General features: G+C 40.5%; 2 protein-coding genes across 5 annotated transcripts in view; one reads left to right on the forward strand and one right to left on the reverse strand.

The window, feature by feature from the left end:
* Window positions 1-10293, reverse strand: part of MAP4K5 (mitogen-activated protein kinase kinase kinase kinase 5) — a 90159-nt gene extending 79866 nt beyond the window's left edge. The window contains exons 1-2 of one of the 3 annotated variants that reach the window (XM_074327484.2): window positions 10188-10293; window positions 9543-9758 (exon numbers count right to left, since the gene is read on the reverse strand). In XM_074327484.2, the coding sequence (XP_074183585.1) occupies window positions 9543-9650 (108 nt within the window). In that variant the 5' untranslated portion in view covers window positions 9651-9758; window positions 10188-10293. Of the gene's footprint in view, window positions 1-9542; window positions 9759-9980 lie in introns of all 3 variants that reach the window. The other 2 variants (XM_019725664.3, XM_074327485.2) reach the window with 2 other exon arrangements.
* The window catches only part of ATL1 (atlastin GTPase 1), a 69774-nt gene continuing 60230 nt past the window's right edge, over window positions 10243-19786 (forward strand). Inside the window, exon 1 of one of the 2 annotated variants that reach the window (XM_088797332.1) lies at window positions 10243-10463. The gene's annotated coding sequence lies outside the window, so the exon portion shown is untranslated. Of the gene's footprint in view, window positions 10545-19786 lie in introns of both variants that reach the window. The other variant, XM_074327487.2, reaches the window with a different exon arrangement.

Raw genomic sequence — 19786 nt, forward strand, 5'->3', positions numbered from 1 at the left:
TTAAAATAACTCAGCAAATTTAATTCTAGAAATTTACTTAAATAATCAAGGATGTGTGAAAAGACTTTGTTTAAGGATACTAATTACTGTATTGCTTATAACAGGGAACTACTGGAAACAATCTCCTTGTTCAACAATAATGGATTAAAAATTGTACAATACAAGGAAATAATACACAAATACTAATATATATTTATTGACATGAAAAGTGGTTTGTGATATACTGTTAAACAAAAAAGTAATTATCAAATATATACAATATAGAATAAATATACATTGTGTGTAATATTTTATACATGCTTATATATTATGATTTATGTACATGTCCTTAACATGAGTTTTTAAAAAGTCTACAAAGATATATACAACAATGCTTACATTTTGGTAAAGGACATATAGGTAATTTTTCATTTATTCGTACATCAAAATTCTCTAAAATTCTACACATATTAATTAAAATGTATTTTAAAAACAAAAGGTAGGAAAGAAGGCTACCTATGCCCAGGCAAGGAGGAGAGAGGCAAAATAGGAAGGCAAGTCCTACCCATGTATCTATGCTACTGCAGAAAGAATAATAGGAAATTATTCCTGGGGGAAGAAAAACTGGGGACCCAAGCATTTCTGTCGTCTATTACAACTAGGATAGGAGCTAAAAAGCTTAAAATGAAAAAATTGTTAATAATTTATTGAAAGTTCTGTCTACTAAAATACATTAAGTCATGCTCACATTGGCTCCTCCTGATACTGGTAAGAGAAAGGGTTAAAAAAGAGGTGCAAGAAGGCATAGACACCTAAAAAGGGGGTGCATGGGTATAAGAAGTAACACATTGGTTCACAGGAGGAAGCTGAAAGTCACATCCTTCTCAGGCAGTCCTGTTTACCATAAATTAGGCAGAGGCAAACAGAAGTAACTAGGTAATGCTACAGAAGGCAGGCTGTTCTATTTGCCTGAAAATTAGCTTTTTGTTCATTTTAATTTTTAATAGCATTACAGAATCTAGTCAGTTAATCTAGGTAACAATAACCATAAAGCCTAAAGTTCTTAACAAAATGAGGGCAAGAGAAGGCACAGCAGGAAGGGTGTCCAACAACCAAGGAACAGGACAGTTTCTCTTTTAAGTTATTTATATTGTAGGGTGGCTTTGAGCTAAGTCATCTCCATAGTAAAGGCGAATCAAGCCTAGACTTTGATTTGGAAAATATGGGGGTAAGAGTAATGGCCAGGCAAATAACCAGAAAAAAGTGCCTCTGAAAACTGGTGCTGAGACCTGAAGCTTATTTATACGCATATTCAAATCGGTGCAAAAAAAAACTCTCTCACTTCTCAGCAGAGGCGTGAGGCTGCCAAGTCTCCTCTGACATCTGACCACAATTTGTGCAGCGCTTATTATGTGCTGGGCAATGTGTTTAGAGCTGTGCGTACAGCAATAAATTTAAAGCTGCAGTCCTGAGGCAGCTTGTTATAGTGGAAAGGACAGAGATTATACAGTGAGAAGATCTGGATTCAAGCCATCATAGCGCCATCTACTAACAGTAAGATCTAGAGCAAACAGTTAAGTTTCTTCTTGGGTAAACTATAGGTAATTTATCTGTCCCACCTACTTCATAGCATTATTGTGACAAACGAACAATATACTGATTATGAAAGAGCTAAACAAAAATTAGTCACTCTTAGTCACTTCAATCTGATTCATTTTTATTAAAATTAGAAAGTAGGGGCCAAAATGACTCATGGGCCCAAAAACCTCAAGGATAGACCAGGCTATCAGCCTGGCTTCCTACATCACCTCAAAATCTCAGTGGGAGATTATGACATTCAACAGAAACAGAGTTATGTTAGACTTAAATTCATCTAGACCTAAATTCATCTTGCCTTTTTCATAGTTATCTACCCTCTCTAATTTAAATAGTACTTCACGTAACTGGAAAGCAATAGCCTTCTAATAACACTCAAACATGTACAAATACTCAAATAATCTAATACTGTCAAGTGAAAGTGCGTGATCCAATTTATCTGATCTTGGACTAAATTCTCAAATTGACAACAAAGCCCTGACAACACAAGTATCATTTGTTAATAAGCCTCATGTTTCTCTTCCTGTGGATTTGGTCTGAAATCACAATTTAAAATTTAGAAGTGAAACATTTATACATTTCGAAAGCAAAACTACAATAAGAAACCTAAGCCAATCTGCTTTCTAACCCATTCGGCTCCATCAAAAACACCGGAAATCATGGTTAAAGTGACAATGCTGAGCCTATGTAAATAAAAATAACTAGAATACTAGATGTATTATAAATCTAAGGCGGGGGCTGGCTGCATCCACAAGTCAATTTGGAAACTAGAATTTATGTACCTGCATCAGTGATGGCACTGTTTTATGTCTATCTTCACCAAGTTTTATCTACTAACTTAATAAAAAAATGTAATTTCAAATAAAATTTTGGAAGCATAGTCCTTATTTTCTGCTATTAACCTATTTTTCCAAGTTATTCATTCTCTCTCACCCTAACAGGAAAACCCAATAGTCTCTCATGTCAGACTATCAGGACACAGAATGTACAGTATAATATATTCAGTCAAACTGAGTTCAAAAAAAAAAAGAATGTGGGTGACATTTTGAGAGATCAAATGTCAGAAAAATAAGAAGTAGCATATACATTCATTCTCTACCACCATCAGATTTGGGGCTAATCTTTAAATGCTAATATGTCAGCAGACTTAATTTTATTAGCATTTAAAGATTAGAGAACATTGGTGGAAAGAGACATAGAAGCAGCAACATATCCTTTGTTTACAAAATCATGCTTTTATAAAATGACACAGACATGGGTAACCTACACCCGTAACTGCTGAACTTAATTTAATTAAAATAACAATGATTGTGTCTTAGTTCTAATTCCTGACCCTAAGCTTACAATTTAGCTGTACAGATAGTTTTCAAGTGATTCAGTAAGAGATATTTAAGACTTCCTCTGATTATCCAGATATCCACTTGGCTAACTCTTTCACTTGCCTCAAGTCTTTGCTCAAATCTAATCTCAATGAGGCCTTTCCTGACCATCCTTTTATAATTCCCTAATCTGCCTGCACCATCCCACCCTGGCAATCCTGATCCCCCTTAACCTATTCAACTTTTTCTTTCCATATCTTTAATCACCTTCTAATATCTCATATAACTTATTATGTTTATTGCTTATTTTCTCTCTCCCCCCACTAGAATGTAAGATCCATCACAGCAGGAATTTTGCTCTACTTTGTTCACTGATATATCCCAAGGCCCGAGAACACTGTCTAGCACATAAGAGGCTCTCTATAAGTAATGGTTGAATGTTAAATACTCCTTTCACCCTGTCCCCCTCCTGCTCCTTCCCAACTCCCCATTGATCATAACCTAACCATACTCAGAGGGGAACAACTGGGGCTGGAAATCAAGAGGCTCTACATGAGAAAGGAAGAAAAGGAAAGAGGGAGGAAGAAAGGGAGGAAAGGAGGCTTTAAATTTATCCCCTACCTTGGTTCCCAGCAATCCCATCCTAAGTGTTTGCTTTTAATCTCCTTTCTAAATTCCTAATTCCTTCCAAATTCTTTGTCTGATTTCCTTCTCTAAACTCAGCAACACTCCTGATCACTTGGGTAGTAAGACAAACTTAAAGAGTAACTGAAAGCTGTAACCTATTTCAATGGAAGAAAAAAAACAGAAACGGTAGAAGAAACATTTGTGTGTCTCATTTCTTTGTCTCTTCATAGCTAAGCTGCTTCAAGGAGTGAGCTAATTCCCTCTACTTCCTTATTTACCAATCTTACCTCAACTCCTTTGCTCTTAAAGAACTCTTTCAACTCCTTGCTCACTTGACCACTATGTTGCTCATGCCTTCAAAACGTATTTACTGAACACATACTGCGTGCTAGGCATTAAGTGAGGCTAGCTGATTCACTGGTAAGTACAAGGTCCCTGCTCTTGTGCACTTTGAATAGAGCAGGAAGACTGACAGCTACAATAGTGAGTGATGAATGAGTATTATGGTAAGAAATTATGCAACAGATAGATACGGCCTTATCTAAGGGGCAGAAAAGGCCTTCCTGAAAATTCAGTGTTTAAAAATAAACCCAAAGAGTAGAAGATAAACAAATGAAAGAGAAGAGGAAGAGTGTTCTAGGAGAAGGAAATAGTATCTGCAAAAACCTAAAGGACAGAGAGTAGCGTGCACATAAAGAGCTGAAAGAAGTTCAGTATGGTGAGCCTTTTGGTACACACAGAGCCTTGAAAGGCATATTATTCTAAGAATTTATTCCATGGACAACGAGAATAAAGGGGGAATGACACAAAACCTCAGATTTATATTATTTGGAAAATCAGTACATTTGCCTTACCGTAGTCAGAGCAGAAGACAACAAGAATGGATGCAGATGATAGAAATTAGTTCTGGAAAATGTTGACTTCTATGAAAAGAACTTCCTCATACCTCTTTGTTTCTTCTCACACACCTTCAATATGCATTTTCTTCTGCCACTCTAACAATACAGCCTTTCCTCAACTCCTACAAACTTTCCTGTGTGACCTCACCTATACTTCAGAGGTACCACCCCACAATGTGATGATGACTCCCAAACCTGTATCCCCAGCCCAGATCTCTCCAGGCCAGAGCTGCATTTCCTGCCTTGTATTAGACATCTCTACCTATGCAAGGACATACGTCCAAAACCAAACACATGATCCAGACTCCACAAATTTGGTCTTTTTCAATTCTGTTGATGGCACCGAGGTAGTCACCCAAGCCAGAAATTCTAAATGTTATTTTTCCATCAATCACCAGGGAATTTTTTATTATCTTCTAAATATACTCAAATCCGTCCCCCTTCCTTTTATCTCCAGTACCAGTGCGTAAATTTGTTTGCATAAAATTTCAGTAACTGCTCCTTATATTTGTCTAATCCATCCTCTACATCATGAAAGATTCTCTCCAAAAGCATTTCTTCAGTTTACAGGAAGAGTCCAAATTCTCTGACACGACACAGAAGCTCCATGATCTGGTCCTTTCCTGCCAGAAAAGAGTTCATGTCCTCCATCTACGACCTCTCCGCCGGGTCTGGTCACACCGGACCCGGAGTGCAATTGCAGATTCCTCTAAACTCATGGTTTCTCAAGCCACCAGGTATTTACACACACTATTCCCACAGCCTGGGATATCTTTCCCATTATGTCCACTTGGAAATTGCCCTGAAATCTTTTAAAATCTAGTTAATGCCCTCCTGTTAAACCTCCCTGGTTCACACCATAGTTCTCTCTCCTCTCTTCCCTCCCCCCCCATCCTCAACAAAGACAGGGTTGGGCATTTCTTCCACTTCATTTCTACTATAGCACTTACCAAATTATGACTGTTTACATGTCTGTTTTCCTCACTAAATTATATGTTTCTTGTTGATAGTATACTTCCTCTTGCTTGCATCCTTATATTCTTACATACAGTTGGCACTCAAATATTTCTTGAATAAATGAATGCTTACAGAAGTGTTGTGATGTTTCAAGCTTTGTCTCCATACAATAGAATCATGGAATATACTTCAAAGTGCCTAAAGCTATTCCAGAATTGTGACTTCTGGCTTGGGGGGGAAGAATGGCATATATAAAAGAAGAATTCACTGCAGTGGACCCAGTTCATCCAGCATCCAGGAGAACCCGCGGAAGTGATAAGACTACACAACAATAATTTCTACACAAATTATAACATTACTTATAACTGCAAAAAATATTTTAAATTGGAAACAACAAACATGAAATTTAGAATGACTAACTAAATGAAGGTTTGTTCAAAGGATTCTTTTAAAATGGTATTTTTGAAGAATATTTAATGACTAGGGAAACTTCTGTTCATTCCAGTCACGTAGAAAAATGAAAAATACATCATGACCCCAATTTTATAAAACCCATTTTTAGAAACACGTTGGTTTAAAAACATCTAGGAAAAAGCCTAAAATAAACTATATTAAATCATTAACAGTGTTTATCTGCATAATTTTTCTATAACTAACCTCATTCAACAAGTATCTGTCTGCTATTTTACATAATAAGTAAGAGACATCTATCTGTTCCTGTCTTCCTGGAGCTAAACATGATATACTTTTATAATCAATCAGAAAACGCAAAACAGGTTAGGAAAAAAATACATGGGATTGCCCACCTTAAATTTATATCCCACGAAAGGTAAAAATGGTTTAGAACTTCTGTGGAATCTAGGCTGGAAACAATTCTATACAAACACTGGGATAAAGACCACCAAAATGTCTTGCAGTGTGATTACAAACAGTATTATGATACTACAGTTGCCTAGATCACTGTGGACAGAAGGTAGTAGAGACACTAAATTTCCAGACTTCCTCTTCCTTTTAGCAGATTTAAAAATTAACAATAATTAAAAATGAAATTTGATCAGTGGAAATTTAATCCTTCATCCATCTTCAACCACAGTTCTTTTCTCTTTTGTGTTTCTTTCCCCTCCACCATTTCTTGTTCTCACCCTCAATGATTTACCCCATTATCTAAATGAATCTTTACATTCCTCTTCTTTCAACTAGGGAATAGCCAGTTTAAGACTGAGCTCTCCCGTCTTGGGATTCTCAGGAGACAGGTGCTTCAGAGAGGATCTGTCGTTTTGAAGAACATAAAAATAATTGATAAAGAATCTCAAAGCTATAGTCCTTTTAAAGCTCATACTTCATATCTGAGGTGTCAAAAGCAAAAAAAAAAAAAAAAAAAAAATGTAGGGATAATATATGATTAGAACAGTGACTAATTTACCTTCATTAATCTTCACTGTATTTTACTAGTTTACATCACTGATTGGAAATACTTCTAAAACCTCCTAGGGTTTTCAGCTCACTAGAAACACAATGATAAATACCAAAATTACTCCAACTGCTCTGAGCTTAAAAACTTCAGCACTACAGCTGAATGGTACAAGATTTTAAGCATATTAAAGAGTAAATATAAACTAACAAAATTCTGTAGGACTTGAGAGTGCTGAAAATAGATATGCTATGAAATAGTTTTACAGAAATATTTTTCCTAGAGAACTCAAATTATTGAAATTTTTAATAGAAGTACAAATACAGGATATCATAACAGGCCTTACAGGAATAAAGAGTATTAAATGCCAATATTGTGTTGTTATGTCAAAAGCATATGCCCACAGAACTAGGTGATAGAATTACTGATATTTATTCATTCATTCATCAAATTTTTGGAAAGCACTCTGTGCCAGACATAATTCTAGGTGCTATTTGACACAGAGCAGTGAACAAAACAGATAAAACTCCTGCGCTCATGGAGTATGTATGTTACTGGATTGAGATAGATGATAAACAATAAAAAAAGTAAAACATTATGCTAAATGGTGATAAGAGCAAAGGAAAAAACAAAGTAGGAAAAAAAGATGGAGAGGGTATAAAAGCAAGGGAAGGGAGCAAGCCATGTGGCTGTCTAAGGAAAGACATTCTGAGCAAAGGGAATAACAAGAACAAACGCCCAGAGGTGGGAAGACGCTTATTATGTTTAAGAAAGAGCTAGCAGACCAGTGTAGCCAGAACAGAGTGAAGGAAGGGGAAGAGTAGTAGATAAGGTTGGGGAGATCAAGGGGCTGGGGCTTCCTGGAGGAACATTTGAGTAAGACTTTCATGGACAGGTAGGATCGCAACAGGTGGAAATGGGAGGTGATTTCAAGTAATTAGAAGAAAGGAAAACAAAAGACAAGGAACCAGAGTTGAAGATGTTTATGAATCAGAGGCTAGACTAGTGTAGACTGAGTGTATGTGTAACTGTGAGAAAGCATGAATGTGAGGGAAGGCGATCGTGCGGACGGGGTGCCGTTGAAGGTGGTATATGATATTCAATCTTTGACCCTCTGTTTAGGAGCTGTGGAAGAGGGACACAGAGCAAGGAGGCACCAGGGTGAAAGAAGAATTAGCTGCCCCTTTAATATAACCTTTTGAATTCCCTTGCAAAAACAAAATCCTGCTCCAGGTAGCTGCTTTAGTTGCTGTTATTTATAAAGGAAAAGGGTAGAGGTCTTGGGCTTTTTGTGGGGAAAACACTTATATATGTATTAATCATAAGACAAAGATGACTAAAAAATAAGAATGAGAAGGCAAATAGGAATTTCAATTTTTTAAAGAGCATTCCACAACATGACTAATTCATAGATAAACAATTAAGAGTGAACTACCTCTAATTCTACATAAAGGAAAAGAGGATTATGTTATAATTATCTACTTTGAATTTGAAAGTATACAAGGCAAGAGCTGGGACCTACCTCACAATTGAACACCCCATATCTAGAAGATTTAAATATCTACTTAACAAATAAAAAGCCAACCCATTACAGTCCATCTCAATAGAATCAAACAGTGCTAGAGCGGTCATAACACCACTCGGAACTGTTAGTATTAACAGAGATGATATTAAACCAAAGCAGAAAAGCAGAAATGTTTTCCTTCCACATTACTACCTGTGCAAAAACAACATAACCCCAGAAGACTCTACTGGTTAATTACCCACATGACACACAAGGCCCTTTCAGATACATGCAGGAGTGTTATTTGGAATGATGGGATATATACCATGATTACATCCAATAAATAAAGCTGTTGTAAAATCAAAGGAAATTTCCCTTAATATACCTATATGAGTTGCATTATTACTCCCTTTTGGAACAGAACAAAAAGCCTAAGGCAATCTGAAACAATTGCCTTCCTCTTGATCCTTGAAGAACTAACTCAGTGGACTTAGAGAATTGGGCTTGCTTCTCTATGATGTTTTCTTAAGTCCCAAACTAAGAGAAACTCACCCTCATCATGGGTCTCAAATAATGCAAAAGACCACAATTAAAAAGACAGCAGCTCTTATCCACTCTTGATCATGGGATGCTATAAATCCCAGAGAGGAACTGCTAAAGTAGAAAAAAACAGAACAAAAATAAAAACCCATTGACTAGATACAAATGATAAAACTTCTGCCAGGAAAAGCATCTTTCTGCATAGGATAATGTTTGCGCACAGATCACTTTGATCCAGTATTAGATTGCGTACAGTTAAAATTGAGAGACAGGGTTTTCATACGACTTTTAAAGTCAAGCTCATCCATTTTAGTTTTTTTAAATGCAGATGTCGGTATGTCAATATTCTTTCCCGTCCACTATCTTCCATGAAGGACTTCTCCATGCTAAGACTAAATCGTCCTCAAGTGCAACTCCATAAGCAGATTCGAACTCCCTTCAATACCATAAAGAAGCGTTAAAATACCTTTATACCACAAAAAAAGTACAACAGTGCTTTGCAAAAGTATGTTTAGTTCTGCTTCTTGGTAGCGATTTGAGCAAGCAATGAACGGAGTGAAAGGGATCGCGGCCGCTGTATCTCCACGATGCAAACAATAAAAGCATCCTCCCCCCCTCCTCATACTTGGCCAGAAAGTGGCCCTATTCCCGAGAGCCAGCCGACCGCAGGAAACGCGCCCGGCTCGGGGCCGGGGCTCGGTCTGCCTCACCTTATAGACGTCGCCGTAGGTGCCGCTGCCGACCCTCTGGACGAGCTCGTAGTCCTGCTGGGGGTTCCGCCTCAGGATGTCCGTGGCAGGCCGCAGCGGGGCCTCCATCTTCGCTCAGCACCCGGCCCCCGCCGCTTCTGCCCGCGGCGCCCTGTTCCCGCTAACGAGGACGAACGGCGCCGCTTGCCAACATGGAGCCTCTGCCCGCAGCTCCGCCTGCACGAGGGACAAGCAAAGGCGGGTCGGCGCCGCGGGCTACGACCCCGAGTGGCCCAGCCCCTTCCCTTCCGCCCCGCTGGGGGCCGCAAAAAAATAGGGCCAGTAAAGGTCCCCGGCGCCCCGCAGCCCCGTTTTGGCCGCGGCCGTTCCCCCTTCCCCGCCGCCTGCAAACTCTGTCCCGGCCTCCCCGCCTGCCTGGTCCCAGGGCCGGCTCGGTACCTGAGGGGGGCGGCCCCTCTCTTTGTTGAGCGCCGCGCCCGGGACCTACTTCCTCGCAGGCGCCTGCGTCCTTCTTGCCGGCGCCTGCGTCCTGCTTTCCAGCGCCCGCCCGCCGCCCCAAGCCTGTGCCGCCGCCGCCCGCTGCACCACACGTCCTCTAGCTGGCGGTGGAGGCGCGTACGGTCACCGCCACCGCCGCCGCCGTACCACGTTCCCCACCCGGGGCTGCGTCACCGGGAGACACGTTCCCAGCCAGCGTGGGTCGGCGCCCAGCGGCCAGCCCGAGCGCGCCGGCCGCAGGACCAGAGTGCCGCCCTGAGGCCTGGTCGGGACACGACACCCTCCCGGCCGGGCCACCGCGCCCCCGCTGGCCCAGCACGTCTTTTCAGGGCCCAGGCTTTACTACCCTCTCGCAGAGATTAGGGGCGCCCCTGGGCATTTGTGAGCCGATAGGCCGCCGCTAAACTGCCCCAGATTCGTCAGGTAAACTCGGTGACGGGTAGAGGGGGAAGAGTGGGCACGAGGCGGCTGGGAACGCAGCCCTCCCAGTTCAACACGGAAAAGGTACGTTGAGGGCACTGGGCCAGAAGTTACCTGGAAGTGGGGCGTCAGGCAGGAGATGGGGGCATGCCAGGTTAACTAATCCGCGGCACACCCTACTTACTGCACCTTCCTGTTTTGCAAACCTTTCTCAGTGGTACCAGTTTAAGGCTGCGCTGCACACCTGCGCAACCTGTCTTCTACTGAGTTTTCCGAGCCATTTCCTTGAATTCCTAGGAAGTCTCAATGGCCTTTATTACTATTTTTCACACGCAGTGTCTCCTAATACCCTCTATAAAGGGAGTATTATACGCCCCTTTAATTGGATCAGGAGTTCTGCAGAAGCTAAAACAACGTCAGGGACCACAACCTGGTTCTGGTTCTACCACTTCTTCAGTGTATTATCCGGGACAAGACATCGTATTTGGCAATATCTCGATATCCTTGTCTGCAGCTTAAAGAGGATAAGGTTTTGCATCTGACATCCAACAAGGTGTTTATAAAGCATTTTACAGGATTATAAAGAGGGTTATCAAATATAAGAGGTTTTAAAGTACTTCACAAAACACAATATCAAACAAGTTCGGGAAAGTAATTTGGTTGATACTTCACAAGCTGGTTTGCAGATTTAGTTCCAGTCTTGTTTTGAAGGTAGAAATAAAGTTGCCAGATTTATGTATACTGGCAGAGGTATCTCTAGAACCCAGTAGGGGTTTTGAACAGAAAAGCCACATAACACTCAGCCAATGCATTTGTGACTGAAAAATCACAAAAGACCAAGCTGCAGATGTTAGCTTATGGCTTTGAATATCCAATTCAATTCTGTTTTGGGGCAATATGCTCCTGTTGTTGATCATTATAATCAATTGTATAATGTAGGAATTAAATTCACACCTTAGCAGGACAGGGAATACATGTATTTTCTTGTGTTCCATGCACAAAGGGCACTTATTTAGGGAACATAAGTACGCTCAGACTTACATGCTCTATGGACAAAGCCTATGTGTTTGCTGCATTGAAAAAATTGTTGAAGAACAGTTCCTTCTTTCAAAGCTTCTTGGCACTTGTTTGGGTGGGCACATACTTTTGGCTTCAATGACTCAAAATCGTTTCAAATGTTCTATTGGTATCCTAGTACTTGTTTACTGTCATAGATTTTTTTTCTTTTTTTTTCCTGTGACCCTATAAGCATTGATCTTTTCTCTAGTCTGAAATATATTTATTCTTACTTATTTATGCTTGCATTATTCCACAGAGAATTTGGGGCATCATACAAAAAAATACATACTGTAACACAAGACAGAAATAAGTAAATTAGGAAATAGATATGATGTTATAGAGAGGGAAAATAGGATACCAGAACAATGTAACAAATTAACCAAAATAGAGGGTTTTATAGTGTTTTGGAGATCACAATGAACCAGTTGATCAAGAGAGAGACACATTTTTTTCCCTGATTCTAAGACTTTAGAAAAATTTACCTCATGAGCTTTCATAAAGTGGAAACTTTGAATTCCCAGTTTGAAACACGGATAAATGTCCTTCTGATAATCCTTGAAGCGTGTTATTCTTGAAACACAATGTTTGATATGAATTAAGTAATAAAAAAAGTGAGGTCATAGGCTTCAACAAGACCCTGGAGTGCAGATATTTTATGTTGCCAGTAATGGCAAATCCATATACTTTGACCATGAACTCAGAGGCAGATAGCACGGAAAAAGTCAAAATTCTGCGTGATGGTTAAAAACTGTGTCTGCTATAATCATTATTTTACTTGTACCACAGTTGATGCAAAGGGGAAAGCATTTGCTTTATACTAACTCCAAAAGAATCTTAAGGATTTTTAAATATTTAGTGGTTGAGTTAATTTTAACAAGATCGGTGAAGTCATAGCTAGTGGTTAAATATTACATGGTTGGTAAAGAAATTCTAATTCAATTTCCATAAAATAAACATACAGTGTATAAATTTAATTTTATATACTAAACAGTTAAGCACATAGGTGAAGTCTACATAGTAATAATAAAAAAAATGTAACTAAAAGGAGAGTTCCTTACAAACCACTCAATTTTATAATGACAAGGTTTGGAATAAGAATAAATATGGCTTCATATGGCCCTTCGTCCCATCTTATTTTCTTAGTGTCTTCATAATATCTGACATGCAAATTTATTCCAGCTTTTACTCTAATCTATATAACAACCTATAATGGTTTGTTCTATGCTTTGTAGCATTTTTCCCTTCTTTAGTAAAATGCCAATTGTAATCTGTGGCTTCTGGTTTTAACTTTAGCCAAGGCTAAATTTTAAAAAACAAGGGACATAAAAATTTTTAACTTCTGTATAGGTAAGATTCACAATTTACTATCCAAGACATAATGGCTAATTAAAACCGTCAAATGTGAAAGAACAGAACACATTCGCTTCTCAGCCTTTTGGCTAAGATCAAGTGAAAGAACAGAACATGAAGACAATAATTTTAGTCTATGGAACATAGAGGTTTAAGCAATATGAAGGTCTGACAATTAAGTTCGAGAACTTGTTGCAACACTGTTGCTAACCTCCTTTGATATCAAAGGGATTATTCTTTATGAATTTGCACCAAATAGACAAACAGTTAGCCAAGTTTACTATGTGGAAGTGCTGAAAAGGCTGCGTGAAAAAGTTCGACGACCTGAACTTTGCACCAACAATTCATGGCTCTTGCATCACAACAATGCACCAGCTCACACGGCACTGTCTGTGAGGGAGTTTTCAGCCAGTAAACAAATAACTGTATTGGAACACCCTCCCTACTCACCTGATCTGGCCCCCAATGACTTCTTTCTTTACCTGAAGATAAAGGAAATATTGAAAGGAAGACATTTTGATGACATTCAGGACATCAAAGGTAACATGACGACAGCTCTGATGGCCATTCCAGAAAAAGAGTTCCAAAACTGCTTTGAAGGGTGGACTAGGTGCTGGCGTCAGTATGCATAGCTTCCCAAGGGGAGTACTTCGAAGGTGACCGTAGTGATTTTCAGCAATGAGGAATGTAGCACGTTTTCTAGGATGGGTTCGCGAACTTAATTGTCAGAACTCGTATAATCTGATGAATCTTCCAACATAAATTAGTTGCAAAATGTAACTAAGTGATTGAGTTGACTGCTCTACAGTTTTGTTAAATATAAATCAATTAAATGTTGGAAGGCATCAGCCATAATTATGATTTGAATTTTCAAATAGTTAAACTATTCTTTCTCTTACTAATTAGGGCCAGTTGTCTGTTGAGGCAAAAATCATGTTCTCAAAGTATGGAAAGGAGAATTCTATTTTGTTCTGGATAGCCGTAGAACATGTATATCATTTAGAATCAGTATCAGGTCATTACGATGGGAGTTTTAAAAAGAAGAGTTGAGGAAGGCAGTGCACATTGCTTTTTCATCCTGCTTGAATTACTCGCCTGATATGTTAAAATGCTATTTCCATTACCCTGATCCCCATGGTAGTTTTAAGATTTATATGAGAATTGGTGTCAAGGTTCCTCTATTCAACTCATAAATTGGTCCTGTCTGCAAATTCAATAACTAAGAAAATGTCAAATAATCTTATGTTCAGTATCAATTTCTACATAACATGAGTAAAATATTCAGAAGAGGTGTCTAAAGTTTGCTTATACCTTATATATAGGCTAGTGTTCTGAGAAACTCTAGTACTCTGTCCTACAGCTATAACAGCTCTTGCAGGATTCTAACAAGCTCTTCTTCCGTACCTAACCTTTAGGGCAAGGATGATAATGGCTTCCCACTGTTGCTAGTCTCAGGGTGCTTCCCTATCCCTTGTTGGTTCCTTTAACCATGTCCTCATTTTTACAAAGTCCTTTCATTAGATTCTGTGCTACCTCTTTCTTGCCAGAACCCTGATTGATAGTTAGATGAATTGGAAGTAGCCTCAGGAGAGAAACCTTTGCTTTCTGGGATGGTATTACTCACATACGTGATGATTGATTACCTGTATAAACAAACTACTTGCCACAGAAAATGGAACAATGGTTTGCCATAGCATGGAGTGGCTTCACAGTTACTCAAGTAACTATCAGTGACGGCCTGTGATGGAGTGCTGCTCAGGACACAGCATTGGAAGATCAAGCTCTAGCACTTAACTGCTTTGCCAGTGATGATTACTAAAATTGTGTTGTTTCTCTGACTGCCTCTGTGAGAATATATGGCAAAAAAGACAAATACGGAGCCTTTAATTCTATACTTAAGGCATGAGTAGAAAATCAAAAAGCTTCTTTGACATCTTGGAAGAAACCTGCCATCTTCTGTAGCTGCAATGCAGATATGGAACAAGCCTAGACCTAATGGTAAAGGCTGCAGAGTTGCAATGTCAATTAAATGTGAGACCTAGATCTGTTATGCTAAGGTAAGAACACTGGTGGAGAAGGGCTGGGACCCAGCTGCATGAACTGGGGGCATTTAGGCAGATATAAATTAGGCTAAGAGTTAAGATTTCAGCCTATCTCTGATGGAAAAGGGCAAGGCCTGTTTTTGGAGGAGCGAGCTTATACACTGAAGGGATCTTGCCAAATATTTACCTGTGATTCAGATTTGACTTGTTAACTTGAGCAGCTGGTAGTCCTTCTAAATTGGTTACTTGAAGCTGGTAGTCTAGATGCTGAGATGCCAGAACTTCCCTAGCATACCGTAAAGGAAAGAATCTGAAGATTCAGGGAGATGGGAATGTTAGATTTGCTCTATTATGGACATCCTGCTTAGTCATGCTCTATCCATACCATCTCTAGAAGAATGTCACGCAGGGACTCTGGTCCCGCTCCCCACATAAGAACACAGGATATGGTGCGGCCAGTAAGGAACACCCACGGAGCCATATATAGGGGAATCATACCACTATATTCTCGCTGGCAGCTGGGTTGGAGACACAGGGAGCAAACATCCGCCAGTACCCCAACAAGGGGTCTTCCTGCACCCCAGTCTCCCTGGCGGCCGGACGAGACACAGGAAGCAGGTTCCACATGATGCGCAATCCACCATCTGCTTTTCTGCTTCAGAGTCTCCACTATGGGGCTCCTCCTCTAACAGGCGGACCCGAGCTTCCAGTGCCTCCCACCGGGACACCTGGTCCCGCACCTGGGCTATTCCAGCAAGCGCATCCTCCGAGTTATGATGCAACACGGTGAGAATCTCTTCTAACTGGCGGTCCCCAGATTCCAGTGCCTCCCACAGGGGCTGCTTCTCCGGCACCTGGGCTATTTCATTAAGCGCATCTCCCATGCTACGATGCAACACGGCGAGGAACATCCAGCCCACACGGCCGCTGTACCCTTCACCTCCTCCGGCAACCACTCAGCTAGAACCTGCAGGGCCCTCTCCACGCTGGCCTGAGAGCCATCAATGTTCTCCCACCCTTCCTCGGGGGTCCAACTCCTGCGAACAGTGGCTACCAGGTACCACACACTGTGTGGGGGCCACATGTCCTCCTGGGGGCTCTTCTGGGATTGGACAGAGGCTGTAGAGCAAGCCTTTGTTTCCACAAAACGGGCAGTGCAGCAGGCACAGGGTCTGCAAGTAGTAGACCCTGGTCGCCCATTTAAACGTGATGTTCACGTAACCCAAGAGAGGTACGGTTGGGGCCTCTGGCAATGGCAGGAGCGTCTCCGGTCGCCAGTGGGATTTTGGTCCCAATTGTGGAAAGGAGCAGAAGTCTGCTACTTTCCTATAGAGAAACAGCTGGCTGCTATGTACGCAGCCCTAGTGGCCACAGAAGCCATCAGAGGAACGGCATGGGTGTTGGTTCAAACAACCTATCCCGTCAAGGGGTGGGTTTGTACATGGACCCAGGGACCCAAAACGGGTGGCACAGACCACCACCCTTGCCAAGTGGGGTGCCTACTTGGAGCAACGTAGCACCCTTAGCAAGTAGTAGAATTCCTACTTTAGTTTTACATGGAGTAAGGGATATTGTGTATGGAAGGGCCGAGAGAAACCTCCCTAGCTAATTCCTCCCCTTTGCCAAAGTAGAAAATGAAAATTAAACTCTATCAGTGGGGAATTACAGAAATTAGTGCCACCATAAAAGTTCTGAAAGATATGTCTTTCTCTTTTAACTAATCTGTTTGGCTTATGCCAAATTAGTTTTAGAAAATGTCTATGGATTATTAAAAATTCAATCAGATGTTGATGTCAATCATTGTTGTAGCTCCACATGTGGAATCTTTACTAGAGAAAAATCAACCCATCCCTTGGAACCTAAATGTAGCTATTGATTTGAGACCTAAAATGTAGCTTTCTCTTCAATTCCCATCAACAGAAATAATCAGAAGCAGTTTGCTTTCATGTCACCAGCACAACACTGTCACTGTCTTACCTCAGGGCTGTTTCCGCACTTCTGATATGGTATCATTCCAGAGGGACCTGGTTTCCTTGATATCCAGTAGAACATCGCTTTAGTCTATTAGCTTAATGATATTGTGCAAAGACCCTAATTATCAGAGGATAGGAAATAAACTCAGTTCAGAGACATGCACTTCAGTGAAATTTCTAACAGTCCAGTGGAGTTACGGTGCTCTACCTGGCATCACTCACCTCAGAGGAAGTTGCACAGTGTTTAGTTAGCTTGTTTGGATTTTGGAGACACCATACTGCGTTTGCTTCTCTCTGACCCATTTACCAGGTTAACTGTCAGTAACCTAGATGACTGAAGTTTTTCATGTGACTTGGAAAGACAGAATACCCTACAGAATGTCCAGGTGATTGCTCAAACTCTACTGGTAGGCTTTAGGATTCAGCAGACTGACGGTAAATAAGGATACTATATGGAGATTTTTTGCCTGCCCAATTGGAAAATCCCAGAGCAGAGACCTAGGGTTTTGGAATAAGAACATGCCCTCATCTGTTGACAAATATTTTCCATTTGAAAGGCAACTCTTGGCTTGCTACCAGGCCAGCGATAAACACCTGACAATGGGATAATTAAGTGACTATGGACTGTGAACTGCTCTTTAGAAACTGGATGTTATCTAATTTACTGAATCTTATATTGAACATTGAACATGGGCTGCAGAATTCCATTGTCTGATGAAAAGGTATATACTGGGTGGCCTGAGCGGATTTAGAATGAAGACTCAAGTAAATTACATGGACAAACTTCCATTGTACTTGTCCTTACTTCTTTGCCGCCTTTTGTTTTTCTGACCCATACCTATGGGCTCATGATCATTTAGCAGAGGGAAAAAAAAGATAGACCTGGTTTATAAATGGTCTGCATGATATACTAGCACCGACTGGAAGCATACAGCCACTGACTTATAGCCCCACTTTGTAATTAGGTGGTTTTGAAAAATAGTGATGAGCAATTCTCCCAGTGGGCATAACTTTGAATAGAACATCTGCTTGTTCTCTTTATTAGGAAGGAGAGATGGCCTGAGGTATGGATCTATACTGATTTATGGCTAATAGGTTGACCAATAACTTGGAAAGAAGATCTGAGATAAGGAAGTCAGTGGTAAAGGTATAACCAGTGGATTCAAAATTGGCCCAGAAAGTGAAAATATCTGTGAGCCACGTAACTGTCTGCAAGAGGGCATCCATCGCAGTAATCAGGTCTAGAAGACAATCTGTCCTATGGGTGTCAGCCCCTACCTAGTCACTGTGGTACTAGTTCAATGGAGCCATGTGGGAATACAAATGGATGCTAAATGTGGAACCAACAGCATGGACTTCCACTTGCCAAGGATAATACAGTTACTGCCACTATGAGTGTTTAACCTAATTATCACAGAGGCCATTGCAGAGACTTCAGTATGGTATTATTCCCTAGATAGACTAGTCAGCCACCTGGTGGCAGTTGAATAACACTAGATCCCTTCCATGATATAGGAAAGAGCCAGCTGTCTTCATAGGAGTAGATACATATTCTAGATATAGGTTTACCTTCCCTGCCTGAAAAGTTCTACTAGTACCACAATTCATGGACTTATAGAATACCTTATTACAGTACCATGTATCACAAACAACATTAAATTTGAGCAAGGAACTCATTTTACTCTGAGGGAAGTACGGCAATGGAGTCATGCCCATGGAATTAACTGGTCTTACCTCAAACCCATCATTTAGAAGCAGCTAGTTTGGTAGAACGGAGAAAAGGTCTGCTGCGGGATCAGTTGTGGTGCTGGCTATGAGATAACCCTTGTGAGGATATGATATAGGGCTTGACCTAGTAGCCAATATATGTTGCCATCTACCCCATATTCAGAATGCATGGACCTAGGAACCAGGGGGTGGAGGCAGGCATTGCTCTTCTATTATTCCTACTAACTCACTTGAAGAATTTTTGTCTCTACAACTTTGTCTCTACAATTTTGTCTTTAAAACATTAAGCTTGGTGGGTCTGAGGGCCCTAGTGCCTAAGGCACAGATATTTTGTCCAAATAACATAATCACAGTTCCATTAAATGGGAAGCAAAAACTACCACCTGGCTGATATGAGGTCTTAAGATCACTGAGCGAACAGTTAGAGAGAGGGTCATTATACTGGTTGAGGTGATTATACCTAATTACCAAGGGTAAATTGGTTGTAGTTCCAGAAAGAGAACAAAAAGGACTATGTCTGGAACCCGAGGTATGCACTAGGGTACCTCTTTGTATTCACATACCCAGTATTACTGGACAATTGGAAACTGCAGCAACCCAGTAAAGATAAGACCATTAAGAACTCGAATCCTATAGGAGTAAAGTTTGAGTTACACCACCAAATGAGATACTAGTGGAGGGAAAGGGGGAAATGGAAGCTATGGTTATCACCTTGGGCCTTGTACTCAAACACTATCCTTTCTTTTATCCTTACTATCAGAACCACAATTTTGCTAACCTTTTCTGAGTGGTCATGTCCATGGAAGGAGACTGAGACACTCCCTTATCCTAAGGGATAAATCTTTTTTTTTAATTAAAGTTTATTGGGGTGATAATTGTTAGTAAAGTTACATACATTTCAGGTGTACAATTCTGTAATACATTATCTATATCTCACATTATGTGTTCACCACCCAGAGTCAGTTCTCTTTCCATCACCATATATTAGAAGCTGTTTACCCTCTTCTAGAGCCTCTGCCCCCCCCCTTACCCTCTAGTAACCCCTAAACTATTGTCTATGTGTTTTTGTTCCTTCATTTGTTTGTCTTGTTCTTTTGTTGTTTTCAGTTTTATATACCACATATCAGTGAAATCATATGGTTCTCTACTTTTTCTGTCTGACTTATTTCGCTTA

The sequence above is a fragment of the Rhinolophus sinicus genome, chromosome 3 (genome assembly GCF_057876585.1).
Source record: "Rhinolophus sinicus isolate RSI-liver-muscle chromosome 3, RSI-T2T, whole genome shotgun sequence".
Classification (NCBI taxonomy): Eukaryota; Metazoa; Chordata; class Mammalia; order Chiroptera; family Rhinolophidae; genus Rhinolophus; species Rhinolophus sinicus.